This window comes from Dinoponera quadriceps, unplaced genomic scaffold (genome assembly GCF_001313825.1).
Source record: "Dinoponera quadriceps isolate SergipeBrazil2010 unplaced genomic scaffold, ASM131382v1 scaffold1872, whole genome shotgun sequence".
NCBI classification, from domain to species: domain Eukaryota; kingdom Metazoa; phylum Arthropoda; class Insecta; order Hymenoptera; family Formicidae; genus Dinoponera; species Dinoponera quadriceps.
This window is the reverse complement of record NW_014555944.1, coordinates 720,432-733,013: the sequence shown is the minus strand read 5'-3', so window position 1 is coordinate 733,013 and position 12,582 is coordinate 720,432. Positions and strand designations below refer to the sequence as shown.

At 47.1% G+C, this 12,582-nt stretch overlaps 1 protein-coding gene across 1 annotated transcript in view; it reads right to left on the bottom strand.

Moving 5' to 3' along the window:
* LOC106745959 (protein lozenge-like) overlaps positions 1 to 12,582 on the bottom strand; it is a 30,471-nt gene that overhangs the window by 1,176 nt on the left and 16,713 nt on the right. Inside the window, exon 5 of the mRNA XM_014622030.1 lies at positions 410 to 580. Within this exon, the coding sequence (XP_014477516.1) occupies positions 410 to 580 (171 nt within the window). The remainder of the gene's footprint in view (positions 1 to 409; positions 581 to 12,582) is intronic.

Sequence of the window (12,582 nt, the reverse complement as noted above, 5' to 3'; positions counted from 1 at the left end):
CAAATTCGTCGCCAAGTGTTATGCGAACGTCTCTCCCGATCACACACGGGTCTATTGAGAATTTGATAATCGTGGCGTATCCTCTTCGTGAGATTTGCTTTTGAAAGTTCGCGATACGCGTTTCGGTAATTTCTACCTCCGCGACTAATTACCGGCAAGACGATCCTTTAAAAGCGAGTCTCCGTGTCTGTAATGTCAACTGCAATATAATTTCCTAGATGGATACGAACGGGACGAACGCACGCGAGGCGTTACGAAACTTTTTCCTGGTACGACCTATGCGTCAGAATGTTATTAAATCGTCGTAGGTGTTTTTCAATTAGCAGCCGAAGAATCGTGTCGTCCGGCGCGACGTAAGTGAATTCTATTCTATTGTTTTGACCGTCTCGTTGCCATGAACTGTCCGTACCGGTTGGCAGCGGCACCGGTTCCGTCGTGGGATGGTGCGACAATGACTCCCCGGGGTACGAGAACGCGCCGCCGGGCAGAGGCGAATAGGAACCGCCGCTGCTGACTGGAGGCGCAGGATAAGACGGCGCTGTGGACGGGTAAGTCCATTCCGTGGTGCCAACACCCGTGTCTGCAACAGCAAAAAAACGATCCGTCCTCGGAGTCAATCGACCGATTGCTCGCGCAGGTAAAACCCGCGACACGAGAATATTTTACGAGGCATTTCTTTCCGCCTCCGTTAATTCCCAATCAAATGTTCTGCGTAAGAATTTTTTCGTGTCATTTGCATGTTGCTTTTTTTTGTGTATTTGCGTGCGTCCGAGGAAAATTTATGCTCATATGCTCGACTTAAATCATTTCCACGATGGTCATATAACGTTGGATATTTCCTTGTACATACATATATGCATCCATGATGTGCAAATAATATAATATAATAATATAATATACTGTATATACATTGTGTACACGTTTTATATGCATGAGGTAGATATACATTACAATATATAGTACATATATGCAGTGATGTATTTAGTATACATATATACCTCATATGATATCGATCGTACTTTTTTCAGTTGAAACAGTATTCTACCGGTAATCAGTGAGTATTATATATTCACTAATTTTTTGTGAAAATTTAGCTCCTTTGTCTAGTATTTCATTGATTTTGATAATAATACACTGATTGCATTTTAGAGAATATATTCTATGGATATGTTTTGTAATATACATGTTACATACATACTCACATGTTTTGTAATATACTTAAACATATGTAAATATATATTGTATGTGCATCTGTTAAAGAAGATCACAACACTACAGCTGTACATACGCAGTACATCCAATATACACAAATGTATATACGCACACGGAGAAAATATTGTAGTAAAAATTACCGAAAAGAATTTTGTAACGTTGGACCATACCGGAATTATTATGTGTGTTATCTTTAATAATGTGTACAATAAAATATATCACTAATGATTACAATACATAACTTCAATATGGTCCAACGTTATAAAATTTTGTGGCAATTTTTATTACAATATTTCCTCCGTGTAGGATATATACAATGTTTATCAAAATATTTTGTGGGTCTTGTCACGTGTGTGTGCGTATACGAGAAGATCCAGGAGGATCACGCGGCGGTCGCGTTACAGTCGCGCGCCATAAGGCACGCTTCTTAAAATGCGCAGCAAATCGTATGAGTCGGTAACGGTGTTTCGAGTGAGTAACACCGACAGATTAATTGATATGAGTCACAAGTAGTAGCAGCAGGCACGGCGGAAGTTTGAACGCTCGCTGGAGGTGAACGTATGTGCGTCGTGCGTGAGAAGCTTGTCTCGTGTGTGATGCACGTAGAGAACGCGTCGCGACGAGATCGAGATCATCGTCGAGTGAAGCGACGAATGATTGCGTAAGAGTAACGCAGGTAAAGGTGGGGGTTCCCGATGTGTGCGGTCGGCGTGAGCCCGCGCGACTCTCAAAATCGTATCTTTCTCCCGGATCTTCTTGCACAAGTGGAGGATTTCTTCGTCGCGCGATTTGATTTATGAAAATCTTCTCGCGTATCTCTTCTTCTTCCCGTTGCGATAGGAATCTTCTTGCCGTGCCGAGCCTTATAATTGCAAACTCACGCCGTGCATTCTCTCTGTCTCTCCGAAGAGCTTGTTTCCGCGAAAGAAACTCAAATCACGATTCTTCGCATCAACGGTCAGCTATATTTGTAGGAAGCATTAGTAATATTATTTCCTATGCTTATTACCCAGGCGCAGGAAATAAAAGTATCGCGCCTCCGGTTCTCCGGATTACGCATGGCATCATTCGTAATGTAGGAATGAAAGATCCGCGGAGAAAGAAGGAGATAGAGATGATAGCGTTGAATCATACGCAATTCGGAGAAATTTTTCGCGGCTCCGCTCTGTTAAATATAAATAGATGAAGCATATCCTTCAATTAAAATATATGCGCACAATTCTATGATTCTATTTTACTTGAATCTATTTATTCTATTTTCTTTGAATCATGCATTTCCACACTCCATAAACGCCTATATGTATTTTTATATGTACACTTGTGTATAAATATAATTTTGTATCGATTTTCAGATCTTTATGCGTTCAATTTTTATTTTTATTTTTATTTTTAATATTCATGCAATTTTTTCGTTTTTAAAAGATCGTCTAGGGCCGCGCTCTTTTCGGATTCACTTGAGCGATGATCGTTCGTGTGAATAATCTATTAATGACGAATAGAAGTGCGCACGTGACAATGTGAATGATTCTTAAGTGGAGGGAGCTGGTGGAAAACCCGTACAAGCATTATCGATTCTCACCGGATGAATATAGAGACAGAGGCAAGATAATAAGACAAAATTTGATTCATGTGAGAACGTTTGTCACCGTTTCGTTTTTGAGAATCCCCTAGCACCGTAGTTACCGTTGTATTCCGCAATTTATTGACGATTCTCACGAACGAGCAAATGAATCACATCTGAGCATTTTTATGTTTCCAGATATCAGAGGAAATATTAGCAACATCGAAAATACCTTAAAAAGCTTTACAGACGTTGGGATGAAAGTTTGCTGACTCATAAGTCGCGTTTTTACAGAGATCCTTATCTGGACGAGATTTCGAAACAGGTTGCTCTGCGTGACTATTGCTAGAATCTTTATTCACAACACGTGTCCTCCAATAATAATTATACCCAGTCGCCGCTAACGTTTCGTCCGCAAGCTTCGGGGAAAATTAATGCGAAACTCATCGGAATTACCTCTTTCGCGTGCGAACGCCAGGGGAATTCCTCTCTCTTTATATGTAAAATATTCTCTACCATTCCACACGAGTCGCATACAGTATGCAAAGTGTAAGACGTTTTTACCGACTGCATCATACGCGACGTTCTGCAACTTGTGAGTCGCATCGAATGCTATCAACGCGCTTGATTTCCTCATACCTGAAACAGCTTCCAGGTGGAAACGCGCGGATTCGATCATTGACACGCGCGACGATGAGTACAACCGATACAGTTTCGGGGTATCGTTCGAGCAGCCGACCCACCACGAGGTAAGGTCGAGGTCGGGACCGAGCTGGTAAAACTGTCGTTACGCCTACCGAGCGGAAGGTCGAGGTCGTTTCGGAATTCTCAAAGGGGACCGCCGTGGCAGGAGCGACCAGCAGGGCGGGAGGCGCACAGGGTGATTACCGAAAATGGCCGTGTATTTGCCGCAATTACCGGAACAACGGTAACAAAACAAAGGCACACACCAGTCCGCGGATCGGTGTCGGCAGGACCATCTGTTGGATAATAGTCCGTTTCTCCCGAACGGTTCTCGCTCTATGAGCGGATGAGCGAGAAAAAGGAAAGTGGCGTTCGATTCCATTCAGGAGAGAAGGATCGCTTTTTTTGTCCTCGTCGTCTTCTTCTACTTCTTCTTCTGCTCCGTCGCTGTCGTCGTCGTCGTCGTCTTCTTCTTCTTCGTTCGCTCGGCGATGCTTTATTAGTACGGTGACCATACGTCCTGCGCGTTTTAGAGACAGTTTTCGAATTTGGACGGCACGTCCCAATTAACGCTATTCCGAATACAATGCGGCTAAATGTATTCTTTTATGGGCTTCTCCCGAGGCTTATTTCTTCAGGCCGTCGTTACAGCAACGTAATAGATAATAGTCCGCCTAATCATCGGAGAGCCCGGAATTCGGACTCGGGAAATATGGTAATCGCATCGGCCAATCATCAGTCGGATATTGGACTTTGCGGCTTGGACGGACGCACGCTATCAGTTATGCCGGGTAAAAAAAATTCCACGCGTCGCAGTATTGTTGATATCTCGGCAGATTGGAGTCTCTATTTACCGGGTCATCAATTAAACCGCAGATAAGCTAGGCGATTTAGCCACGTCATTCGCATCCTCAGCGCTCATTTGCACACCGATAATGATGCTCGTTTTTCTGTCTGCTCCACCTACCCCGATCGCGCGACGCTCAAGATCTGTACCGTCGAGGAACGTAATGCCCGGTGACAAGAGCGGGGGCAAACAAGTCGGAAGCGGTCACGATCGTTATCCGTTAATAATCTAACAATCAATGCCACGCTTCTCTATTTTGCCGGTCGTCGTGCTCGGCACGGTATTCATCGCGCAGCTGACCGTCGTCGTCACGCCAATGCTCGCGCCGTCGCCGGGTGACCGATTCTCAGGAGGCGACTTCTTTTCCTTCTTCGAGGATCCTTGCAGAAATCGCAAGAGCCTCACCGTCGTCGCTGAAAGAACGCGCGAGTCCTGACCGAAGGAACTCCGAGTTGTTTACTGCCGACCTCTCTCTCTCTCTCCTCTTTGTCTTATCCTCTCTCTTTCTCTCCCTCTCTTGATCTCTCTCGCTCTCTCACTCCGCGGGTGTGAAACCACAGTGAGGTGGTTTTGGTGCTTAGTCCCCCGACCAGCCATCTACTTAACGAACCGTCCATCGACCGCCGTCATTTCGTCGTTTCTCGGTTTCCCTCCCATCTAGCCGCCGCCCCCGCTCTACCCCTCCCTCCCGTTCCGCCAACGTCCCTCGTCTCCTTCGGCCGGTGCTACCGCTATCCAGCGGTTCGATCGACCTCATCTTCTCGCTACCGACACTTAAGATCGTTCAGGGATTTCTTCTCCGCGCGCCGAGAAAAGGAAGCCGGCCGCGCCAGGCGATCGTGACTGTCGACCTTGATACTCACGAGTTGTAGCAGTTGTAGAGGAGCGTTTTGATATTAAATCGTCGCGGTCACCTTTCAACCGGCGCGATGATGCGACACGAGAACCGTCCCCGCCGGGCCGTCTTCGAGTCGCTGACTAATTAGCCGGTCGGGAGCAATTGGGACGATTGCGCATGCGATCGCACGCGCCGACAGTTGCGCAAGCGGCGGCGATCTGCAATTGCTACATCGGTGAATGGAAATCTGTATTTTTTCCTGATCAGCTGGCTGGGGGTTTTCCTACGTCGGGCGAAAACTTTCCTCCAAGCCGAGCGATCGCGATCGAGGCTGGAGAGCTGGCGCGACGCGTTCGGCGAGTTCGACGCGCCTTCGAGCGAACGTCGGTTCCACCTCGTCGACTTCGTCCTTCGCCGATCGACGTGGCGTGCGCAGGATTCAGAGGATCCCGAGATCATAGCCGTTAAGAAGAAGAACTCAAGAAGCCGTGGGGCTTCGGTTCCCACCGAGATAGATGCTCGCTCGGTCGTGTAATGTAAGTCGATATTGCCGCCTCGTCTCGATATACCGTCTCGGGCGTCTCCGTGTCTATACGATCGATATATGTGCCGGTACCGATATGGGGCTCATAAACCAGCATAACGTACCGTACGAGAACGAGAGAAGTCTTACGCATACGCGCGTCCAGGAAACTCGCGCATATCGCTTACCATCAACGATTTCTTTTTATACCGAGTATCCTGTCTCGAGGATAGTGTTTCTCATCGGAGACGACGGAGATCTCGGCGAAGGGCCCTCCGTCTGTCTGTCACCGCTTTCATCTCTCACGTCTCATCGAAGAAGATATATATATATATATATATAGTCCCCGATGTTCGCGGAGACACGAAATTCTCCGCACGCGTTCTCCTTGTGCCGAGGAAACCCTCAAAACTTAGCGATATTTTTTATGTGAGTCAAACCCACCAGTTTCATCGTGATACCTCGGTACACGGTAGCGCCGTCGAGAGAAAATAGCTGGAGTTTTCCCAAAATTATAACGCGCGAAACTTGATCCTCTCGCACCGCTGTTATTTATATTCCGTCCAACCGCCCAATTAGATCGGATTGGTTACGCGAAAAAGAAAACGGGAACGCGAGCACAAAGCTCTCGGCGATCTTTTCCCACCTCGGAGCAACTCGATCGCTCCTTCCCTCCCGCCCTCCCTCCCTCCCTCCTGCGTTCCCTTATATCGATACTCCTGCGGGAGTCAGTAACCTGGAGGTTCAATCTGCGAAACCGAGATCGACAATGCCGCTGCTCCCCGCGCTGCTCGACTTCAATGACCATCGTCGGTAATTTCGTTCGCTCGGTTTGCGTTCTCGCGCCTCTCCTCTTTCCACCCTTCCTCCCTCGACGCCCTTTCCACCCCTCCCCCTCGCAGCCCGTTCTCATTCACGTTGCCATTCATCCCCCGTGCGTTCCTTTATCTCGCCGCACCCGGAGCTCCATTCAATTCGCGCGCCCGAATTTGTAAGAGGAGGAAATCTGTTTAGCGTAACGTCGCCTGGCCGCAGCTCCTTCGAGGCCCCTGTGTTTCGCACGCACGCATCGCCGTAATTTGCCCCGGCCCGGACAATGGGGCCCGGACTTAGGTGCCGAAGAAAAAGAACCGATCGACGAATTTGCCCCTGACTCTCTTTCTCTCTCGTTCTCGCTCTTCCTCCGCTCCCTTTCTTCGTCATCGTCGTCTTCTTCTTCCAGCGTCCGATAGTTCGCGGTGTTTGTGCCTCTCGATATGATCTCTTCGTAGGATCTCTCCTCTGCGCCTCCTTCCCCTCCTCCTCTTTCATCTTGCACGTTCGCGCGCAATTTCCAGGGTGAATGAAGAACGAAGCATGAATGGGGAGCCGGAGCCGACGATGCGCCCGGAAATCCCGAGGTCGTGCTTTTGACCGGAGGTTCGTAGACGTAGCTCGTCGAGACGATGTAAAATCTCCGATTCCGATTAACGACGGGATTGGATAAAGCACTGGGAGCGAAAAACTGAGCTATTAAATCGATCAGTGAAAACAAAACTACAAACGCGCGCGTGAGAGCGGTCTCCTTTGGGGACTGGATCTAATTATTATTGATAATTTAATAATTACAACGGTTGCCCTTCCTTTTATATTCCTAAACAAAACCTTTAACACACTGTCCACCTTTTTACATTAAATATCATCAAACTCTAAGTGATTTAAATTCCTATATGGACAGATTATGTTTAACATCTAGCTTATTTTCTAATTCTAACTTTTTTCACAATAATCTGACAATATTCAAATATTTAATATTGCGTGCGATTTTTTGAACTTCTTGTCTTCATCATATCATATCCAGACACACCATCATTATTTATACACATACATTAATCATTTTCTAATTTCTTTTCTTACTGGTATTTACTGATATTTTTCTATGTATGATATTAAGTAATTAATCATGTGTACTATAAAGGATATTTCCCTTTAATAAAGATTATTATTATTATTATCATTACTATGTATAATTGATGCTTGCTATTTCATCGAGCTCTCCTCTCTTGCTAATTTACAATCGGTAAATTATCTAATTGCTTGACTATTCGTGTGAATGAATAAATATTTGATTCGTGCGAAAGTATCGTACTGTTGTCGAAAGTCGGTGTGAGATTTCACGAACGAGTTTCCGGAGTGCTCGTAATTTTGTACGTTAAACGTTTTCACAGGATCGTCTCAAAAGTGGGCGCTGAAAGGAAGCGACTTTCAATTACGCCTTTTTGGCTTTTGAAAGGCCGGTTATTTATTGTGTCCTCGAAAAGCGACGGAAAGGATAATTGAGGTAAGTGTATGCCTCGCGTATGTGTATTCAGCGGCCCTTTCTTCACGTAATTCTGGGATCATTGCTCGAGAGATGCGTCAATACGATCGCACGTCATGCGCGCATTTTTTTCTTTCGACGTGTCATTTTCTGGACGAGGCGAGGCGGTCGGCGAGCATTACATATTATTGCATTAACATTCCGCAAACTGCCGCTTAACTGACACCGAATTTACAAATAAATAGCTCGAGAGTGACTTAGAACGCGTCTTTCACCGCAAGAAAGTAGAGCGGCGGAGCAGAAGAAGCCAGATGAATCGGAGACCTTTCATTCAATGACACTGCTACTTCCAGGAATAGTTTCTTGACTGTCGACTCGAAGAATCTACAATCTTGCAGCTCGGGTCTGACTTGGTCCGAGTTCGTTTAAACCAGTACTCAAATTCCTTGTACCGAAGCACGGTAGGGTCACGGGAAGCCTTTCATTAGGATCCGGGCCGACGGAAATCGCGTAGGTGGCCTTATTTCTTCCCCGGACGCGGTGTGATCATGGATTTCCTTCCGACTAGGATTTCTAGATCTCTCCAAAATTCGTAAAACACCTAATTCGATTTTTTTTATGCCTGTTACACGGTGATTCTGTTAAATTATTACGATACGCCGAATCAATTACACTCTATACAATCGAGAACTCTAACTCAAAGGACTGAACGCTTCACGTGCTGTGCTAACGAGGAAGCACGTGGAAGTATTGTTCGTCTTCCGAACTAAGTCTACATTCTCGCGGCGGAGTATCATAGCGGCTGCAGAGCAGCGGAATAGCGGCGAAAGCGGTGGCAGTTCGTTAATCAATTGTCTACGCTCAAATCGTGCCGTCGATTGGCTATAATTAATCCAGGGTACGAGGAAAGAACAACGAGAGAGGGTTTCGGAGAGTTCTTGCCACTCGACTGCGCTGGGACGGCGTTTCGGATGGACCGTTGATCGGTACGTCGATTCCGTTATTGTTTATCGGCTCGACACCGGCGCAACCGGCCGTGTGCTTTTTCGTGACGGATCGCCGTCGCCCGTAACCGCTTTTTTCGCGAGCCACCACGCACGTACGGATCCGTTTTCCCGCTTCCCTCAACTCGAGATATCTAGCGGCCCGCACGAAAACCGAAACTCTCCAACAGCTCACTGAGCGCACCGTTCTCCCTTTTTACGAAATAAATTGTAAAAATTGAGTATCTCCGCTTTTTCTCGCGAGCCGAGGCTGTTGCGTTTGCCGAGGATGGGCGGAGGGTTAATTATTAACGATCGCAGTGACGGGACGCGTTGACGAGTGCCGGATTTGTTCACTGGCGTATTTCGCGCGGATATTAAAAAATAAATAGCGACAGGTGAGACCGGGCAACATTGTGAGGCAAAATCGAACGATCGAAAGGGGCGTCCGTGCCTTCTCGAGCGTGGATCACGTAACTACCTCCACCTCCTCTTGTCTTGCCTCTCATTCTTTTCCTTCTCTCGCTTCTTCGCGAGAGAGGTAACCTTCTTCTCCCCCGGTTGCGTATCCTTTCTATTCTCCTCTTTTTCTCTCTCTCTTTCTCTCTCGTCGGCTCCCTCGCTCTCTCCTCTCCTCTCCTTCCGTCGACACGATCGAGTCAGTGTACCGGCCGATGTTACGAGTACAAGAATTTCGTATACGAAAAAAAGGCATCGGGCGAGCATGGGCTTCCTCCCGATCCTAATTCGTCTACCTCGTCGGTACTTCCGTTCACCGTTTCACTGCTCCTTCCCACAAAGCCTCCCGCGTTTTTTTCAATTATAGGTAGGTGCCCCAAGCCGGTCTCTAGACGCATGAAATTTGCCGGATACACGACGGCCGTACACGGATGTATGTATTTTCGGAAATACCGTTTCGTAATCAGCGATTTCACCTGATTATTCGGCCGGTATGGGGGAGTTACAAGATCCTTTACCGAGATTACGAACTCTCCGTATCGGGGTCGAGGTAAATCGACGGGGTCGGGTGACGACATTGGGATTCGTGGAATTTCCGGCATCGACGCGAAATCGTGGAAGGAAGGAGCGACACTGTTCTGGCGCGCCTGGAATCTCGTCGGCGACACCGAGATTGATCTGCGAATTTGCATCGTGTGCGGCGCCCGTGAAGTGAGTCCGAAAAAGAGCGAGTAACATTTGATATCGCTGACTCAATGGCGACCGTGAACTACCCGATCGATTAAATATCTTCGATGTGATTCACAGGATGGGGCTCGTTAAGTCGGAAAGAAAGTTCTCCGCAGCGGCTCCGGGGAAGAGTATGCTAATTCGTCGCGAATACTTTCTGCGAACGGCAGCGATTACGAGAAACGTGGTGGGAACTTTAAATCCGCCGGCTAAGCTCGGGATTATTTACGACTTAGAGAAGCAACGGCAAGAAACGCGGCACGAATCGCGAATGACATTACGGAGGATCCTTTTATCATCGTAAATAAGTAAATGAGGAGAGAATATTCCGAATAATACTCACGTTGCTGGAACGAACGATTTAAGTTTCTAACAAATCAATATAAAAACGTTAATTTTTTGTACAACGTTCCATTTCTTCCAATATAATAATTTGTTATTTATAAAATCTGAACTTAGTTTTTATCGTGGTAATCTTAAAATCTCTTTACTCGCGCGCATGAATGTTTCAGTGAAACGATGATCTCGATTTCCGATTCGTGAATCGCTTTCTCGCTTCGCTCGTCTGACACGATTCTTTCTACGATTTCAACCGGCGAATCAGCCTTGGATCGATTTGCCCGAGATCGTCCTTCGATCAACTCAAATCGATTCGAACCAGTATCTTTGATTGAGGGACGTCTTGATTTTCGGCGTGGAACATTGTATCTCGCGCAATCCGCCGTAGCTTCGAACGATTTAGCTAAAAAACAAATGTCTCAATGATGATTGAATACACGACTAAAGATAATCGAACTTTAGTTCTTGATTTTTTTTTCAACACTTCTAGAAGTGAAAAAAAATCGACAAAAATGAAAAGTGCTTTAACAAAAAAAGAACAGTATCTCGGAATATCTCTTGAGACATTTAAAGGCTTACTTCGCGCGAGCGTTAATGACGGATTTTTTGGGCTCGAATACCGGAAGTTAAATTGGTAATAGAAGCGACGACGAGAGAGGTGTGGGTAGAAGAAACGCGGGAGCAGTCTATCTCCAGTGGCCTGGAACTCGCGTCGATCGTCGCGTGGGAAAAACGTGGATGCGTCCGAGCAAAGGGTTCGATTCGATCGAGCTTGCCCTTTCTACGGGGCAACGTTTTGCAGAGATGCGCTCGCCGCGCGCATTTTTGCCGGGCGCATTCCTTAATTCGCCGTAATCGAGAATGTGTGTACGTGTATATATATATGTGATGTGCTTTTAGCTCGACACTACTATACCGGAGTTCCTCCAGTGGACCTCGCAGCCGACCTTACACACGTGCCTACGTTTCTCGAGCAAAATCAATTTCAATTAATTCCACTTACCACAGAATGGAACACTGTCCGATTCTTGTATATTCATCAGTTGAGAAATTATCGCAGCCGTGAAGGAGAGTGTAAAATCAGCGTGGGTTTTTCGGAAGATCGTATATCTACAATGTGTTTCCTGCGTACCATGGAAGGATATGCGCGGTATTATAAGGTTAACGAGGGTGGGCTACCTTCTGGTGCCAGTCGCTCGATCCCTCGAACCCAGGTGGGCGAGAGCAACGCGTTTACGACGCCGAATCAAGGATGAATATACTTCGCCGGCAGAACTAATTAGGTGGCCTCTCTAGTCGGACACGCTCGTTGACTTTATCGCCGTCGGGAGATACGGGGATCCTTCGAGGCGACGTAAGGAGGCGAGGAAAGGAGTCGCCGTGCTTCCGCCTATCTGCGGCCGAGTCTTTCGCCGGGTCTTGGTCGTGTAACACGAAGAATACGTGGAAACGGAACGACACGGCTGCCCTGTTTATTATCGCGGTCTGGGCTAAGCGGTCGCCACGGGTTTCCTTAAGCCATCCGCCAAGTGCGCGCCTGATTGGACGGACACGAAGGATGTTGTACCACCAGGATACGCGATAAACCGGCAGGCGATAAAGTTCACCGGGCACCGCAGGGGAGAGAGATTTCTGAAATTCCATTTTACGGAAGGCGTTTCGCAGGATTCCACCGGAATCCCCGGCAACGAGCGGCCGCCACCTTGCGATCCGGAAGGAAGTCTCACGAAGAATCGACACCTTTTCTCCACATAAGATTCCTCGGGTCAAGCTTCTGAAGCGCGAACGGTTTTTCTCCTCATTTTATATCGTGTCATTTGAATCGTGACGTGAAACTTGGATGTAAAAAGGAAGACGTTCGTTGTTGGCAAAGATTTCATTGACTACGAAAGAATCGAAGAATCGAAGGTGGCATGAGGTGAGAAGAGCCATGGAGAACTCGAGGTATCCTGCGCACAAGTTACGCAGTGGATTTACAACCGTATTATTGTCACGTCATTATGCAGCCTCATCAGCATAAAGTTTTTCAATGCAAAGTGGAAGCGCAGGAATCCGTCATGGACGCGCGCGTATACATGATGCATTCGACGTTTCCGATTGGCCGGGAC